The sequence below is a fragment of the Diorhabda carinulata genome, chromosome 2 (assembly GCF_026250575.1).
Source record: "Diorhabda carinulata isolate Delta chromosome 2, icDioCari1.1, whole genome shotgun sequence".
Taxonomy (NCBI): domain Eukaryota; kingdom Metazoa; phylum Arthropoda; class Insecta; order Coleoptera; family Chrysomelidae; genus Diorhabda; species Diorhabda carinulata.
The window spans coordinates 36,264,713-36,281,732 of record NC_079461.1 but is presented as its reverse complement, the minus strand read 5'-3'; the positions used below and the strand labels follow the sequence as shown (position 1 = coordinate 36,281,732).

Here is a 17,020-nt window from a genome sequence, read left to right as displayed (position 1 = left end):
TATACATTTCGAGTATTCATCATATGTATATTGTAATTTGTGTTGCCTATAAGACGGACACAGAACTGTCATTAAAAAACCCACGAACAAATCTGTTGGTACCACTGGATACGATAATTCATTAGTGAACAAAGTTTCAAAAATTGATCCAGAACCAACCCGCGAACAAAGCTGTTGGTATTACTGGATACGATCATTCATTAGTCAACAAAGTTTTAAAAACTTTATGCGAACATACTTCTACTTCATTATTAGGAAAAATAACTCCAGATGAATGACGGTAACATGCAATTTCAAAAATATACGATTCTAATTTATTAAGAACATATTTGTAGACGTATGTATTAAAAGAAAATTAATATTCGACGGAGAATTAGGAGACGAAAGTCGTGTAAATAAAATTCAAAGAATGGTTTGTAAATGGTTGATAACAAACTATAATTCTAGTGAAGAGAATCAGTTAATGTATAACGAAATATGTTACCAGCTTTCGCTTCTTGAATATTCGAAACGCAAATCTCTACTCGTGCAAAAGAATTATCAAGAAGAATTTTCAAGGTAGGATATTTAAAAGTTGACATAAATTATATATTAACAAAAACTTGTTTTGCATATTGTATATTGTTGCAGGTATCAAAAATATATAAACGAAATGGAAAAAAACATCAAAGATATAACGAAAACGATAGAATCAAGTAAAACTCTTCTTTCGGATGTTGAAAACATTAAGAATCGTAAAATAAATTATGAAATGATAGCGAGAGATATTGTCATGGAACCTTCAAGAGAAGAAACTTGTAATTATATCGAACAATTAGAACAAAATTTGGTTATGAACAGATTGATTGAAAAACAACTGGAGGAAGAATGGAGTAATTGTAAAAAGCACACTACCATTATCACCTCTACTTCAGTACAACTTAAATCAATTATGGAGAATTCCGTAGCATTTAATTAATCAAAATCCCTCATATGTTAATTGAAGGTTTAATTCTTTCCTGTTCAATTTTTTTACATATATTGAGTACTTGTATATATTTTTTTTCTATTTCTCCAGGTCTACTTCAATTATAAATCATATTTGTATTGAAGGAATCAATTTTTTGATCATTTTTTTTTGTTTTTTGTCACATTATGCATCTGATACATTTACGGTTTTAAAGTAATGATAATACTCTTTTTACAAACTCAAAAATACGCGCCTTTTCTCAAAAACTCTTAAACTATTGATATGTTGTACAAAATCTAGTATCTTGGCCCTCTGACACTATTTCATAACATGTGTATCCAAAAATAACAAGTACATCAAAAAATCCAAATCGATTGGTAATTTTCATATTGAACAACCTGTTTATTACTACCAAATTAACATAGAAAATTGCTTTTATACACTTTTTCAAATTATACAGGGTATGGAATTCAAGATTTTAATTGTTAACTGTTTATAACTTTTCAAATTACCCTGTATCAATAATGTCAATGTGGGAACAGGGAAGTAAGGAGATTAAAAATTGTTATGAAAACTCTGTATATTCATCACTATTGTTTTTTTGTTATTTCCTATAATAATAGATGTAGCTGACTTTTTAATAAGTTGATCACCCTGTACACCTAAATATTGGGTTTCAAAAGAAAATGTAAACAAAGCTCGATTTTTTTTACTTTAGTTTACCTTCAAATATCAAACATAAATTATAATAATGAAAATTATAACTTACAAACTTATTTTAAAAAAATTTATTTGAAAATTATCCTTAAATTAAGTGAATTTACTTCTTTGCTTTTTTCTTTTCGGCCTCTTCCTCTTTTTCTTTCTCGATTTCCGTTACGTATTTTGCAATTGTATCCCCATCTAACATCACTATGGGTTCACCGTGCCGCATCACTGCAATTTCAAGATTTTTCTGTCCCGATTGTACAACTTCTAATAATGCTCTAATCGCCAATTTAACTGTGCCCTTTTCTGTAGCTACCTCTTCAGGTGTATAAAATTTCTCGAGAAATTCCCTTACAGTCTTTGCAGATCGTCCTTTAAATTTATAATAACAAAAAACTATGTAACTTTAAGAAAACTAACTTACCTGTAGCATTGGCTTTCCACTCATAATATATACCGGATGGTTCTGTTTGATACAGATGGGGTTTACCATCATAATCAAATCCTCCAATTAAACAAGAAATACCGAAAGGTCTTCTACCATTACTTTGAGTGTATTTTTGTTTAAGTGAAGCTATATATCTAGTAATGTACTCTAATGTAACTGGATCTTCTACGGTTAATTTGTGGCTCTGGCATTCGATTTGAGCACGATTTATTAATATTCTAGCATCGGCAGTTAAACCAGCAAAGGCCATTACAACATGATCGTCTAAAAGACATATTTTCCTAACCGTACGTTCTTCTTGAAGTTTTGCAACTGATTTTTTCTCCACTCCGAGTACAACAGCGTTAGCACCTCGTACTCCAACCTAAAGTAGTATTTATTAAAGTTTTGAGAGATGATAATGTAAAATTTATTTTGGGGTTATGATTTAACTTACGGCGGTTGATCCTTTCCGTACGGCTTCTTGTGCATACTCTACTTGTAGAAGATGTCCGTCTGGAGAAAATACAGTTATAGCTCTATCGTATCTTGAAGACATATCTTTATTTTTTATTGAAAATGTTAGAAAAGCTGATATTCAAAAATACACAACCTTAAAATTTTCGCTTTATCATCAACAATCAGGACTACCAATAGACAATGTCTAAAATGACATTAATAATTTCAAAGCACATATTCTTGAACATATATAAATACTCTGGCCACTAGTAACGACGTCATTATTTTAATACCTTATCAGGAAAAATGATGTAGTACGAAGAAGAACCCTTACATAACGCATATGATCGATCTGTTTCAAAAACGACATCGATTATTGTTATAATAGCTAATATCCTTATTTTTTTTTCATATTGTAGATCAAACTTAACTTTTATTATTAGCAGAAGAGCTAGCGAACTATTTATGATCATTTTTAGTCTTTGAGATAGTAAATGATACTATAAGGATTCTATTTTTCAAGCGTATTGTAATTACATCAGAATTAAACAGTGATGATGATATTATATTCCAATAGCTCTCAGAAAACATCAATTCGGATAAAGTTTTCTAAACGACACTAAAATTGTCACAAGTATATGAGAAATTTCTATGAGTATTATCTCATTTAAGAAATCCGCTAAATCTGGACATATTAAGTATTTTATAGAGAATTTTTATTTTTTATGTTTTACTGGATGAACGTCACCTGTCAAATTGAAATTTTTAGAAAACAGTACAGTGTCATCAAGAGATTCGACAAGTGCATCTGTAAATGTGAAATTAACCTAATCTTTTTTACTTATCTAATAAGAAAAATGTGTTGATTAAAACCCATACACTCCAATAATAAACATACAAATCTGTAACTATATAAGTTTAACTAATCATTTTGTAGTAACGATGTTTCTAAGTAAAATATCATTAGTTATTATTTTATTGAGTATAGATGTATGTTTTTCTCATATACATTCTCACGAAGATCACCATGGACATTCCCATGACGAACCCCCATCATTTAAGTATTCCAAAGCTGCCAATGAAAAATTTCAAGAAACTCATCATCATGAAGAACCACATCATCAAGAATCATCAAAATCTAAAAACCAACTTAGTACTCCAGATCTTTGGCTTTACGCAATGGGATCTACTTTACTTATAAGTGCAGCTCCATTTTTCATTCTATTTTTCGTTCCTCTAGATAATACAGAAAGTAGCCAACCTCTACTTAAAATTTTACTAGCTTTTGCCTCGGGGGGGTTATTAGGAGATGCATTCCTCCATTTAATTCCTCATGCTAATATGGCAATTGAAGAAGATTCCCATAGCCACAGTCATAGTCATGAACCAGGACATGAACATTCTCATGACATGTCTGTAGGTAAGTGTTGATCTAATTTGTTCTTTGAATTATTCAATATTTTTTTCAAATTTTATTTACATCAGGAACCTATGTATTTTTGATTTAAAATTCTTGAAGTTTTGTGAGCCAAATAATCACATTTAATTGTTTATTCTTTGCCTTTATAATATATGAAGTTGATGCCAGATTTTCATTCTAATGAAGACAAATATATTTAACTTTATTTTTTCATATGTATGAGGTTTCTATTGATGAATTTTTAGAATCATTTTCAAAAAAATTGAGTACATTATTTTTATGTACCTACTCTTGGTAAATATACTTTACCTTATCATATTCATTAGTATTTGTGTTTATAGACATTTTTTTATCATATTTGTATAATAAATAGGAGATTAATGTGCATTAAATTATATTTTTTGAAAATTAATTGCACTTGAAGTTTATGCTAATATTTGCATATATTTGTTCAAGTAATTATCAGGATTTTTTTAAAAACATAATTATAAAGGGAATTTTGTTGTAACTACCTTAGATTTTGCAATAACACTATTTTGTACTATGTTAATATCATAACAAAAACCAAAATCAATTAGTAGTCCAATCAATGACTGTAAAAAAACTGTGTATTTATCCCATACAGCACTAATTTGTATGAAAATTTGGAATTAGGTTCTACTTATCCTTTCTCGGGGGCAAAAATTTTTCATCAATGAAAATAAGTACCTAAATCGATAAATTGACTAAATCTAAGCAACTTTTGTTCTATAAATTTTATTATGAAAGTCAATTCTTTCCGACTTTTCGCGAGTGAAATTGTCGGTTAATGGGCAAAAAACCACGTTTTTAGATTGTTATTCGCGAATAAGTAGAAAAATATGCACTTAACGGAAAAACCTGTAGAAACCAAAATTGTAGTTAAAAAAACAAAAAAAAATCGTGTATTTACGATTTATGCAGACCCAATACAAACGGAATGATTGCTTGTTAAAAGTTGATGGGTAGTTTCAAACTCCAAAATGGAAAGTTTCTACGTACAAAAACCGAAAACCAATGCATTTTTCATAAAAAATTTATAGAGACTTTCTTTATGTCGTTCAAAAAACCTTTATTTTTATTTTTTTAAAAAGTTCCCAGCATTAAAACTAAGCAAGTTATGAAGAAAATAATGTCGACTTTGGACGATCTTCACTAAATTCATAATATAGCTAAGTGCGACCACGATTGAATTCGTATTTGTAAACAACTCAAATAACACTAGTTTTACAACACGTTCTGAATATGTTCACCATTGAAAATATCAAACAGTATGATGGCAATGTCAGATTTGACATAATCACATCATTGTTGCCATATCTCCAAACTTAGGTAGCAACCCTCGTAATTATATAATTGTACATTCGTGAAGAATATTCAGTTGGAAATTAGTTGTGTGTTGTCTTACTTTCATCATATAATACCCGTTTTTAAAATTTTTTTCAAGAATTTACAAGTAACAAAACAATTCAGCCATTGTTCTAACATTGATTATATGTTTGATCAGCTGATATTGTCAGTACTACTAAATTAAATATCTATCACTAGCATTTAAATATACCTTCAATATTTTTGAGGTTAACATTTTGAAAATTTGTGAAAAGGGCTTTCACTGAAAAGGGAAACATAGTACCTTTAATTTCTACTATTATTTAACATTCGATAGGCTCCTTTGATGTCGAAATAAACTCCAGTTGGACCCTTTGCCAGTTGAAGTTATTAGTTTTCGACATTTTAGCGATAATTATTTTAATTATAGGTTTATGGGTGTTGGCTGGTATAGTGGTGTTTTTGGTAGTTGAAAAATCAGTAAGAATCCTAAAAGGTACCGGTCACGGACATTCTCATACCGCCCCAGTACCTACTACTGAAAAAATCACAAATAAAAAAGATGGCGATAAGAAATTTAATAATAAGGAAAACAAAAAAACAAAAGAATTACCTCAGAATGAAATTAAAGTTGCAGGATATCTCAATTTAGCTGCAGATTTTAGTCATAATTTTACAGATGGCTTAGCTATCGGATCGTCATATTTAGCTGGAAATACCATCGGTAATTAATTATTAAATATTCCTTTTCTATTCTTATAAATCATATTTAATGAATTTAAGGTATTGTAACTACTATTACTATTTTATTACATGAAGTACCACATGAAATAGGAGATTTTGCTATTTTACTTCAATCTGGAGTTTCAAGGAAGAATGCCATGTTGTTACAGCTAACCACAGCACTTGGCGCTGTTGCAGGTATTTATTTTTTTATTTCAAAATGTAATTGTCTCTCAGTATTTTGTGAATTCGATCACAGAATACGGATCATCCAAATATTTGGTACTATTTATTAAAAAAAAGTTGATAATTTCATTTTAAAATCTACCGAGACAAAATTAAATGCTTTTCAATATGTCGTGGTAATGTTCTAACAGTGTATTCGGAACTATAGTAAACTGTTGTCTGTGTGTATATGTTACAGTTATCAGAATACCCCTTAATTTTAAATTTTCTTCAATTAAGGAATACGAGAACAAAAACTATTATTTTTGATACTTCTGTTCCTGAATATGCCATTTTTCAGGTACTGCTTTATCTCTTCTGGCTCAAAACAGCTCTGGTGCAATGGCAGCTTCATGGATATTACCTTTTACCGCTGGAGGGTTCATTTACATAGCTTTGGTATCTGTTATTCCAGAGTTGTTGGATGAAGAAAAACCTAGCGTTGTTCAGACACTTCTCCAAGTAGCTGCCATGTTGTTGGGAGTAGGGATGATGGTTATTATTGCTGAATTCGAATGAATTCCCTAATTTTTTTATAAAAATATTAATAAATATTTTTAAAAATTCTTGTTGAAAAACGCCCCTTTTTAGTACCACAACTTTGGTCCTTCGAGACGGATACGAACCACTTAAATATTGAAAGACACGATGGGGGGACATGAGGTATAAATTAATATACGAAGTTCCCTTATATATATTTTTTTTAATTTTCTATCCAATTTTATAAAAAATAAATTAATATCCACATGTAACTAGCAAAATATTTTTTTAAAAAAATCATTTGGATTTTAGTCTTTCTTCAAGATTCATTTTTATTTGATCTAAACAATAACTCGCTTGGTGTATGGATTCTTCGTTTTCGTGTTTTCTTCCTAAAAAATTTAATAATTAAAAAAAAATCGAACTATACTGCCCGGTTTGAAATCACAACAAAAACACATTAGTTCAGCGTTCTCGAAGTAGTAGAATCCATTTATCAAGATGTCACAATTTACTTGCGGTTTCACCAACAATTTAATTCGCTTTTTTAGAAAATGGCGGCTTGACAAAGAAGGACAAGCTGCATAATGTTGTGGGTGAATATTCACCCTGTATTTGATATTTATAATGTACCCAAATTAAAAAAAACACACACACACTAAACTGTGCCTAAATATACATGAACATGAACAAAAAAAATTTTCAATGCTTGAAAATTACGTTTTTGGGAATAGAGTGCGAAAAAAAAACATTTGCATAATTGAAAATTATGAGAAGATAGTGTGAAATTTCATTATTTAAATCTTCCCAAAAATGTTAAATAACATCATCAAAAATCTTTAATATGCTTAATAATTAAGCACACGATAAAATAAAGAATTTTGTCTTTTATTTGTGTTACCTTTAGTAATAACACTTACCTAAGTGCCATGCTTCCTTACAATTCTTTTCAGCTAAATCTATTACTCCCTTTTCCAACAAAATCAAACCTAAATTCGCCTGAACAACCCCTAAATGTGACTTATCATCTAGAGTGCTCCCTATATTGACAGCTTCTTTTAAATATTTCTCTGCGTTTACCATATCTTCAGCTCTAAAACTTGTCGTCCCTAAATCATTCAATAATAATACTGCCTGTTGAGTATTCTTCCCAATCAATTCGCTACATATTCTATAAGCCTCCTGTAATCGTTCTAATGCTTTATTTACTTCACCTTTATCTAATAAAAATTGGGCATACCAATCGTTTATTACACCATAAAGAATACTTGCATCGATATTATCACTTCTTTTCTTATCAATTTGTTGTAAGCACCATGTATAACCGATTTCGGCTTCTTTTAATTCGGCCGCTAATTGACAAATCCTAGCTAGTTTTAAACTGATGTGGATCACTTTAATATCATCATCAGGCATTCCATTTGCGAGTAGAATTTGTAAAACAGATTTGAATAATTTATTCGCTTTGACTAAATCGTTTTGATCAAATGCCAAATTCGCCATCAAATCGTAGCAGTAGACTATACCTTGTTGGTTCTGCTGCTGTTGAGCTATTCGTAAAGCTAAATGTAACATCTGTTCAGCTTTTTCATATTGTTCTCTCTGCATACACAACACGGCTCTCTTTAAAGTCATTATTAATTCTGATTCCTTATTTTCATCATCTTTGGTAAACCCCAACCATGTTAATATATTTAACGCTAATAGAATTTTACTATTGAAGTTTGAATTTCTTAGGTTATGTACGTATTGCGGATTTGTATATAATTTTCGGCACGCATTGAAACTTGAATTATTAACTGTGCTTGTTCTGAATTTATTCAATTTAATAAACTTGTTTAAACTGAAAAGTCTCGACAGTCTATTCATAGTTGAACTTTAATTTTAGTAAACTTCAAAAAAAGATACAAACATCTGTCAATTTGTCGGAATTGTCAAGATGTAAATATGGTAGAAAACGTTGAGATTTTATAAAAATTGTTTTGGTGAATTATCTTTTTATTTTCAATTTCTTTGTAAAATATGCGTATTATAAAAATATAAAATTCGTTCTTCAATATTAGGAAGGTCTCGACTTTAAGGACTATGTAGGTAATAATCAAAGATTATTCCACAAAAGTTGTTCGCGAAACAAACAGAGCAGAGAGCGATTTGTATCACGTGATCACAGTTTCTACAGATTGATTGTGGTAGTTGCCAAACAGTAAACGCCCAACGAAAAATAATTTGTCAAGGTCAGAACAGTAACTATGAAAGTATACAAATTTACTTTGTAACTACTTGTTTGCTGTATAGCAACGGAGAATGTAACAAAATTAGATATCAATTCCTGATGTGGTATTATACTTAATCAGTTTGTTATGCATTACTAATAAGACAGTTTATTTTATATATACAAAAACAATACATACATATAAGTAAAGATAAACATTGAAACATCAAAACAAATATGGAAACTCTCTTCCGAGAGTGCTCAAAAATTTATATAACCGAGCGCGAACCGAGTAGCGCAATGATAGTTTATTGTCAAAATCAGCTGATATCCATTTCCGAAAATTTTAAACTTAAAACATGATCTACAAGAACTTTTGATTTTTATTAAGAGTTAAATCTTCCATGATTATTTATTTAGTTGTATAATAGATCCTAGAACAGTTAACACACGAATTTTGCACTAAAGTTTATTACTAATAAGATATTTCTATGTCAAAATAACGAAAAGTATAAAAACCGCAAACGTCATTAACCAATCAATGACAGTATTCCAAGAGGAATATTGTATTTTTGAGTTGAAGCAAAGAAATTAATTTTTTGCCCATCCTTGAAGCCTTATAACTCCTCAGGGATGCAACTTGGTGTAGAGGTAAACTGACAGCGGAGCGTTCGGGAGGTAGTGTGTTGAAACTTTGTTCGGAAAGTGATCCCTGATCAGCGCTAACACTTTTGTGTGATATCAGCACTCCTGTAGTCTATTCTATTCATCTGTACTCTGTGTAGGTTTTTATGCGGTATAAATAAGCAAAGTTGCGAAATCTAAATTTTGATTTTTGATACAGGAATTTTTTATTAGTTTGAAAATAACATGAAAATATACAATTAAATAAATATGTTTGTTGTTAATTTGAAGTTTTTAAACTATTATTCACAAGGTAATTCAAAATTTATCGAGGAAACTTTGAAAAATCCTGACTCTTCTTCGATATCTCGCATGAATTTTTCTTACTGTATAAAAATTGAAAATATAGAACCAGCTTTTCCTATAATTTGTAGATATATAGAGGAAAAAAACGTAAATAAAAATAACATTTTTCTGATGTATGAAAAAGTTTATTAAAAATAAATAAAAACGTTCTTCAAATATGTAGCTATAAAATAAAATTTGTATATTATGAAGAAAAAAAGACTAAAAATATAAAGTTCACAATTGAGTGTAGATTTTTTTCCAAAAAAATAAATTATGAAACATACAGGGAAAATAATGTGTCACATTTTTTCCGAAGCGACTGTACATTAAAAGGCTAAATAGAGATTTCCGTTGATTACAATCAAGAAAACGCCGGAGAAAACTTTTACCGGGTTTAAAGAGGCTTTTAGGGATGATTACTTCTCGAAATGCTAGTAGAATCAAGTGGCACAAGATGCTTTCTACCACCTGGAGAAAAACCTAAATTCTACGTCGAAGGAACAACCGCGTCACGTTAGAGATCAAGGATTATTTGGAAGATCCACCTCGACCATGTGCTTGTTTTTTTAGTTTTACTTACTAATGACTAATTGGCCGCCTCATAGCAACGACAGACAATTTTTTTGTTCTATAGGCTCAAGAAATTGATAGAATAATTTTTGGATACCGTGGACAACAATCTGATAACCTGGAGGACATTTGGATACCGTGGATAACCTTAAAGTGTTAAGAAAAAGTCGCTGAAGGACATCGTCGTTGAATCCTTCCAGGAAAGAATAATAAGAAATTGTAACATTTGGGTGAATAAATTTTTGAAACTAGGACTTGACACATTACTATCCGGTCACACCCTCTATAAATATATAGTATGTTTTCCAAATAAAAACGATAAATCATTCAATATAATAATTAGGTATCTATATACATATAAAAAATTCGTTATTTACAAATTTCTTTGTGACAATTCAAAAATTCCTCGAAAAAGAAACTTTTGGAACACTTATCGCAAATATGATTCGGAAGCCTCGTCAATTTCTTATGGAAAATCCTTATGTGACATTTTATGTTAATTTTATTCTTCTGGCACATCAGGCAATACTTTTTCGAAATATTATTTGGATTTTTTTTCTTGTTAATCCATATATTAGTATCAGACTTGACTTTCCCTTGTTTATTTGGTACGGTACTCGTCGGTTTTTCCGCCGATTTATCCTTATTTTCACGATTTTCCGATACAGATTGTCCGTTCAATTGTTCTTTTTCGCATTTATGTCTTTTGTTGTTAGAAACTTCGGTTTCAGACTGAGATTTTGATGTAATTTGATCGTTATGGTGGTTTGATAATTGGCTTTGTGAATTATTTACAGATTCCTCGGATTTCTTTACAGTTACATAATCGGAAAACGGGTTTTTAACCACATTTTTCCTCTCTAAAACGAAAAAAAAAAAATAAATAAACTAACCTAAAAGTGCTAACATGCTTTATAAACCACGCGATTCAATTATTTAATGTACAGGATGACAAACATATACTTTTCTCAAAACCTGTAAGAGTTATCAAAAAAATGTAAATTACAAAAGTTCTTTGTATTTAAGAGAAGTCCCAGAAGAAGCTTCACAGGATAATAAGAAAAGCAAAACAAAGAGGATTGGAAATAAACGGAAAATTTTTACTTACTTCTTTCTTTTGTTTTCATAAAATCTGGACTTTTCTCCTAAAAAACGTTACAAATGAACACTACTTTTCAACTGGTTTCTATCTGTACTAATTCAAATATCACAGTTTTAATCGTAAAATCGAATTTACACTTTCGAAAATTCATAAACATAAAAAACGAATATTTAAAAAAGGATTATTCAACTTCGACAAATCTGTTCTCCATCGACTTTTTTCTGTTCTAATACTTCAAGAGGAAGCTCGTTGAATAGAAATTGAAACTTATTTTAAGACCAAATACAATTATAATTGCTCCCATCCACCGTATTCTCCAAATCTGACTCCCGGCGACTTTGTCCTGTTCTCAAACCCTAAGAGGACAGAGACTGAAACCTATTTTGAGGCTAAAGATATACAGTACTATAAATACGTCTGTTTTAGCTCATACTCAAGAGCAAGATTGAGGAGCACGGTATAATTTGAAGAAAACATCACAAATATTCGAAACTGGACAGACTTAAGAAGGGCTGGAAAACTTTTTCCTTAGCAGAGGACTGTGGTGATCGTTAACGTCGGGACAAGACGCATGAAAGAAGAAGAAATATGATATTGAAAAATAATAAAAGATAAAATAAACTAGACAATTTCAAGCTCACATGTCTAATCAATGATTTACTTACAGATTCATTTGATTTTTGTGTACCTTCAATTTTTGTATCACTACTGTTAGTTAAAAAATCATAAGACTCATCTAATGGCCCCAAACTCGTGTTCTAGAAGAAATAATACCTCACAGTAATTCAATTATTTATAAAATTATAATACTAACCTCATTTTTTTTCTCTTGGTTAATACTAACGTTTTGTGATTTCGATATATTTTTAATTGTGTTATCGTTCGTTTCAGTTTCATTATCAGAAATTTCTATCAAAGTTTCTTGTTTTTTTACCTAATAAAACATTTTATCTATCTGTATAAATTTAAATAAAATGTTTTGTTTTGCTTTCAACTTAAGAGCAACATGTACTTCAGCAGAGAATATGAAGTTATAATGATGGAAGGAATTATCTCAAGATGATGAATATTTTCACTTTATGTACAGAATGACCTTTACCTGTGTATCTAATTGTACAAGAATTATACCACAAGCTACTAACACAAAATACATTCACCTAGACATAAAGCTCAGATGGAAAAACCATAACATTAAAAAACGCTAACAAATCGACCTTAATTATACAAAGAAGCCTGTCCAAAATATTTCTCATCATAGTTGATGCACCATGGTAACTGTCAAACCTAACCCTACATAAAGTCATCATCATGAAATATTGGCTAACCATGAAAACATGGTACTTATAGAACCATAAGATGGCGGAAGACTACAAAGAAATTGGCCAGCAGACCTACAAACATGTAAAGAGAACTTGGAACTGGAGAAGACCTCATCACACCTTAGTAGCTTACTCTAAAACCACCTCATTAGCTTAAAGAACTGTGTGCTTAATGCTAATAAGTAGAAAAAAGGCACTTAACAACAGCTATATTTCAAAACAAAATGTTTTATGAAATTGAAATATTGAATAACTTCCAAAAGAAAAATATGAAATTGGGTTTTTCTATATCAATTTTTTTTGTGATAAATATGCATAGTAACATATAATGATAAGAATAAGTTTTGACTTTTCTTACTGTTTTCACTTATTTTTCAACTTTTTCTTGGTATTTCTTAATATTTATCATCATTTTATATACTCATAATAAATAATTAAAATATTTCAAAAGAAACTCATTTAAACGACAAAAATAAATATCAAAAAAACAAATAAAACATGTGAAAAACAATTAGAAGATACAGAAACTTGAATTGGAACTTTCCCTTGAAAACTCCTGAGTGAGTTATATCATAATGAATTAATATAACACTATGTACGTACATTAAAATTTGATACTCTTACTTACTTCTATAATAGAATCATCTGTCTCTTCAGTTTTTTCAACTTTACATTTATCTTTGGAATCAGTCTTAAAACTAACCCCTAGAAAATCTATTACTTCCTTAACATCTTCATCGTTTTGTGTAGGATACGTTACTACGCCCCTATACATATACTCTAAAATAATTCGCATTGTTTCCTTGGAATATTGTGTCAACATAACTGTTTTCTAGGAATTAAATAATTAACGTAACGTTTTTATTTAATGTAATCAAAAAAGTGTTACCTTTTGTCCATTTTGTGATATCAACATGTCGTACAACCTCTTGCTTTGAGTAGCTAATATTAGGGAATGGGTTTTTATTTTTCCATTAGCTAATATTAGTTCGGTATCAACCAATTCTTGATCCATATAAAAATTGAACATTGTGTTATTATATGGTATTTCACCACAAGAATTTAGAGTTAACATGGACATTTTTATTTGATTCAATCAAATGACTTTCAAAGTATAATTTTTTTGGATATCTGTATATTTAAATGTATCTATTATCAGATAGTATTTCTGTTTACATTGTGCAGCAAAAAATGATACATTTCTCAATGAATAGACTTGATACATTTTTTGTCAATGACATTAAGAAACCAACTGTCAAACACAGAACATATCCAAAGCTTACGATTCTGAATCAGATAAATCACCTATCAATTGAAAATACTAATATAGAGCGAGATTTTTGTCAGTTTCCGACAGAGTGTAAAGAGAGAAGTGGTTCTTATGTTGACGAAGTTTTGAGTGTTTGACGCAGCGCTGGTATGTGAACGTGGGTAGAGTAGGGATGGAAATTTTGATGTGAAACATTCGATTTAGAATCGTCTAGGGTCACCTGTGATCCTATTAAGTTATTTCGTGTTTTTCATATTTATTATGATTAAATTGTTCAATACTAAATTTTTTGACCATTCAATATCCAAATTATATTATCCATGTAATGTAAGTTTTTCCATAATTTAATTGGAATAATTTAAATTACATTTTTAATTGTCAGAGAAATTTATATCAATCACATAACAAATCATTATCGTTTGGAATATCGAAATCATTGAACTGAAGAGATGCGTCATCTATATTATCTACTCCATCATAATCTTCAATTACAAAATTATCTAATGAGGTGTTTTCGGTGACTTTACGTTTTCCATTACAGTCGCTTTTGTAGATTTCTTTCGATTCTTGAATCTTCACCTTTCGTTGTTTCTTAATACCCAAAATCTTCAATTTTTTCCTTAGGAAACGTTTTAATCTATACGAAATGTCGCCGAAAAAACAAGAAGGGCCGTCCCTAAAATTGAAACAGTTAAACTTATCTACCCCTTAGTTCATAGTCGGTTCACGTAAATTACTTATCAAATCAAAATTAATAAAACTCAAATTAGCTCTAGTACCATATTTTTATAGCTCTATGAGTAAATTTCATCAAAAAGTGTCATGTAACTTTTAGTCTAATTTTTAAGTTACTAATAAAACTTTGAAGCAACAAATTTGTGTTTAATTTTACTGAAATTATCTTGGCTTGTTTTATTGAGTACAGCTCTGTACAATTCTCAATGATGGGTTGCTTATTTACGTTTGTAAGCCGATTATAATTTTTTGGTTGATTTTTACTTCAAAATAGAGTTGATGATAATTTAGATACAAAAAATATAACAAAATTGTCAACCCAGTTAATATAGATTAGTAGAAGTATGTTAAAAAAATGTATAAAACCAAAATAATTGTGTTTTGAAATTGATTTGTGTCATCTGTGTATATGTTACGTATAGGCAACACCATCTACAAGATGTTGTTAGATGAGTTGCGTGCCATTAGGTAAGTATTAAAATTTAATTATTGTGAATTAACTTACTGAAGTGCTCTGAAATCCACGGCTCTGATGGCATGTAGAACAGACAATAAGAAAAATATACTGAGAATATAAATAGCTATAATTTTACACGTCGAACTTTTTATCGATTCGGAAACAGTTTCGAATTGTTGTACGTTTTCAATTTTAGATTCATCAATTTTATCTGCCAGTTTTATTAGTGCCATTTCAGTACCAGTTTCCAGTGGAAACCAAAAATCATATAAAATATGCTCCATCAAAAATAGTGCTACTAAAAACTAAACAAAAAAAATTGATACACTTAATGAACGTTAATTCCAAAAAGTTTTGTATTGGTAAAAAAGATTGTAGAATTGTAGAATATACCTCAATCGTGATCTGACTGTATTTATCAAGTTTCCTCAAAGTTTTCGGGTATAACCTCAAATCGTATAGCAGCAAAAGTACGGAAGTCAAAAAAATATATGAAGGCCACATAGATTCGTCGCTAACGCGTGTATATTCTCTGAAAAATTGATATCCGCTGCAAATTAATAGATAACATATTATCACTGAGAGAAATTTTCCCATAATTTTTCTATAACTTCAAACTAATTTCAGTTTTTGCCGCGATGATTTTGACATTACAAAAAAATTTTCGGTTTATCATAATCGAAGATTCACATGAAATTCAATTCACGTATCAACGTCACTATAACATCAAAATATAAACCATAGATATATACGAGTAGAGAGAGACCAGTGTTGTACTAGAGCAAATAGATGTTGCAGAATCAACGCTGGCTTAGAGTGTCAAATGACGTGGCTTAATTCCGACTGGAGCGCCATCTTAAATTAATGCAGCGAACTAGCTTTAAAACGATAGAAAAAACACTACATCGGTTAATAGTTTCTCAACCTATAAACATAAAGTGTATATAAATATAAATTGTCCCTCATTAAATATTAACGAGCGTATCACATATTGTTAAATACCCGATATGAAAAACTAAACAACGTTTAGTTTCGACGCTGTATTTAAAATGACCTTCAAGTCAAAATTTTATCACGTGACCTAATTTAACGTCGAACGTCAACATGATATTACACCTTAAGACAAACAGTTGATTTACAGATTATAACCTACAAAATTATGGTTAGGTTAGGTTAGGTAATTATGGAATTTGTGTTAGTGAGATAAGTAGTATAAGGCTTACGCGCGCGTGAATTTGGAACCGCTTTATCACCACGTTTTGTCGGTTTTTAGCCCACATTCGTCGAAAACAAGCTACTTGTTAGATAAATAACTATTTTTAGAAAATATCAAATACAATTAGGATAAATAATCGCTATCCAAAGAAGTTGTACGATGTCTTGTGATCTACTGCTTGCAGGTGTTGTTTCTGTCAGTTTTTTATCGAAGGTCATCTCGAGATAGTTAATATTTGTATCAAAAGCTAGTTTGAGTCCGTTTCTTCCGAGTGATTTTGTAACATATTTGCTTCTCTTGATAAATGGTACTAGGGTAGTCTATGAAGGATTTATCTTGCTCATCGGTGTATCCGCAGACTTCAAATACTGCAGTTGATCCAGTGGCGGTAACCATCATGCTTATTTCGACTCCTCGAATCATTTCTTT

General features: G+C 30.1%; 6 protein-coding genes across 6 annotated transcripts; 2 read left to right on the top strand and 4 right to left on the bottom strand.

Annotated features, from left to right (window-relative positions):
• Nucleotides 1-194: 194 nt before the first annotated feature.
• On the top strand, nt 195-1,110 carry LOC130903396 (uncharacterized). The gene is made up of 3 exons (XM_057815464.1): nt 195-280; nt 336-558; nt 631-1,110. The coding sequence occupies exons 1-3, from the start codon at nt 271-273 to the stop codon at nt 956-958; spliced, it is 561 nt and encodes a 186-aa protein (XP_057671447.1). The 5' UTR covers nt 195-270; the 3' UTR covers nt 959-1,110.
• A 401-nt stretch (nt 1,111-1,511) lies between these two features.
• LOC130903393 (proteasome subunit alpha type-7-1) lies at nt 1,512-2,746 on the bottom strand. Its single transcript, XM_057815461.1, has 3 exons — nt 2,542-2,746; nt 2,082-2,469; nt 1,512-2,029 (listed from the first exon to the last, which is right to left on the bottom strand). Exons 1-3 carry the CDS (start codon nt 2,641-2,643, stop codon nt 1,770-1,772), a joined length of 750 nt encoding a protein of 249 aa, XP_057671444.1. The 5' UTR covers nt 2,644-2,746; the 3' UTR covers nt 1,512-1,769.
• A 550-nt stretch (nt 2,747-3,296) lies between these two features.
• On the top strand, nt 3,297-6,824 carry LOC130903388 (protein catecholamines up). The gene is made up of 4 exons (XM_057815453.1): nt 3,297-3,963; nt 5,741-6,034; nt 6,094-6,231; nt 6,560-6,824. The coding sequence occupies exons 1-4, from the start codon at nt 3,486-3,488 to the stop codon at nt 6,775-6,777; spliced, it is 1,128 nt and encodes a 375-aa protein (XP_057671436.1). The 5' UTR covers nt 3,297-3,485; the 3' UTR covers nt 6,778-6,824.
• A 117-nt stretch (nt 6,825-6,941) lies between these two features.
• On the bottom strand, nt 6,942-10,156 carry LOC130903389 (tetratricopeptide repeat protein 19 homolog, mitochondrial). Its single transcript, XM_057815454.1, has 2 exons — nt 7,659-10,156; nt 6,942-7,130 (listed from the first exon to the last, which is right to left on the bottom strand). Exons 1-2 carry the CDS (start codon nt 8,605-8,607, stop codon nt 7,036-7,038), a joined length of 1,044 nt encoding a protein of 347 aa, XP_057671437.1. The 5' UTR covers nt 8,608-10,156; the 3' UTR covers nt 6,942-7,035.
• LOC130903387 (uncharacterized) lies at nt 10,044-14,167 on the bottom strand. Its single transcript, XM_057815452.1, has 6 exons — nt 13,803-14,167; nt 13,542-13,745; nt 12,409-12,528; nt 12,260-12,352; nt 11,601-11,637; nt 10,044-11,352 (listed from the first exon to the last, which is right to left on the bottom strand). The coding sequence occupies exons 1-6, from the start codon at nt 13,992-13,994 to the stop codon at nt 10,862-10,864; spliced, it is 1,137 nt and encodes a 378-aa protein (XP_057671435.1). The 5' UTR covers nt 13,995-14,167; the 3' UTR covers nt 10,044-10,861.
• Nucleotides 14,168-14,511: 344 nt separating this feature from the next.
• Nucleotides 14,512-16,059, bottom strand: LOC130903394 (uncharacterized). The gene is made up of 3 exons (XM_057815462.1): nt 15,769-16,059; nt 15,424-15,680; nt 14,512-14,859 (listed from the first exon to the last, which is right to left on the bottom strand). The coding sequence occupies exons 1-3, from the start codon at nt 15,970-15,972 to the stop codon at nt 14,577-14,579; spliced, it is 744 nt and encodes a 247-aa protein (XP_057671445.1). The 5' UTR covers nt 15,973-16,059; the 3' UTR covers nt 14,512-14,576.
• Between the last annotated feature and the right edge of the window lie 961 nt (nt 16,060-17,020).

Bases quoted from the DNA above. Each gene is read 5' to 3' on its own strand.
- LOC130903388 (XM_057815453.1), top strand. From the start codon at position 3,486: ATGTTTCTAAGTAAAATATCATTAGTTATTATTTTATTGAGTATAGAT. The intron at 3,964-5,740 runs GTAAGTGTTGAT...TTTTAATTATAG, and splicing joins TTCTCATGACATGTCTGTAG to GTTTATGGGTGTTGGCTGGT. The intron at 6,035-6,093 runs GTAATTAATTAT...AATGAATTTAAG, and splicing joins TTTAGCTGGAAATACCATCG to GTATTGTAACTACTATTACT.
- LOC130903396 (XM_057815464.1), top strand. The intron at 559-630 runs GTAGGATATTTA...ATATTGTTGCAG, and splicing joins TATCAAGAAGAATTTTCAAG to GTATCAAAAATATATAAACG.
- LOC130903387 (XM_057815452.1), bottom strand. From the start codon at position 13,994: ATGTCCATGTTAACTCTAAATTCTTGTGGTGAAATACCATATAATAAC. The intron at 11,638-12,259 runs GTAAGTAAATCA...AACGTTTTTTAG, and splicing joins CACAAAAATCAAATGAATCT to GAGAAAAGTCCAGATTTTAT. The intron at 11,353-11,600 runs GTAAGTAAAAAT...TTTTCGTTTTAG, and splicing joins TATGAAAACAAAAGAAAGAA to AGAGGAAAAATGTGGTTAAA.
- LOC130903393 (XM_057815461.1), bottom strand. From the start codon at position 2,643: ATGTCTTCAAGATACGATAGAGCTATAACTGTATTTTCTCCAGACGGA. The intron at 2,470-2,541 runs GTAAGTTAAATC...ATACTACTTTAG, and splicing joins TACGGAAAGGATCAACCGCC to GTTGGAGTACGAGGTGCTAA. The intron at 2,030-2,081 runs GTAAGTTAGTTT...ATAAATTTAAAG, and splicing joins GTGGAAAGCCAATGCTACAG to GACGATCTGCAAAGACTGTA.
- LOC130903394 (XM_057815462.1), bottom strand. From the start codon at position 15,972: ATGGGAAAATTTCTCTCAGTGATAATATGTTATCTATTAATTTGCAGC. The intron at 15,681-15,768 runs GTATATTCTACA...TTTTTTGTTTAG, and splicing joins ACAGTCAGATCACGATTGAG to TTTTTAGTAGCACTATTTTT. The intron at 14,860-15,423 runs GTAAGTTAATTC...TTTCAATTTTAG, and splicing joins GTGGATTTCAGAGCACTTCA to GGACGGCCCTTCTTGTTTTT.
- LOC130903389 (XM_057815454.1), bottom strand. From the start codon at position 8,607: ATGAATAGACTGTCGAGACTTTTCAGTTTAAACAAGTTTATTAAATTG. The intron at 7,131-7,658 runs GTAAGTGTTATT...TAAATTTTTTAG, and splicing joins TAAGGAAGCATGGCACTTAG to GAAGAAAACACGAAAACGAA.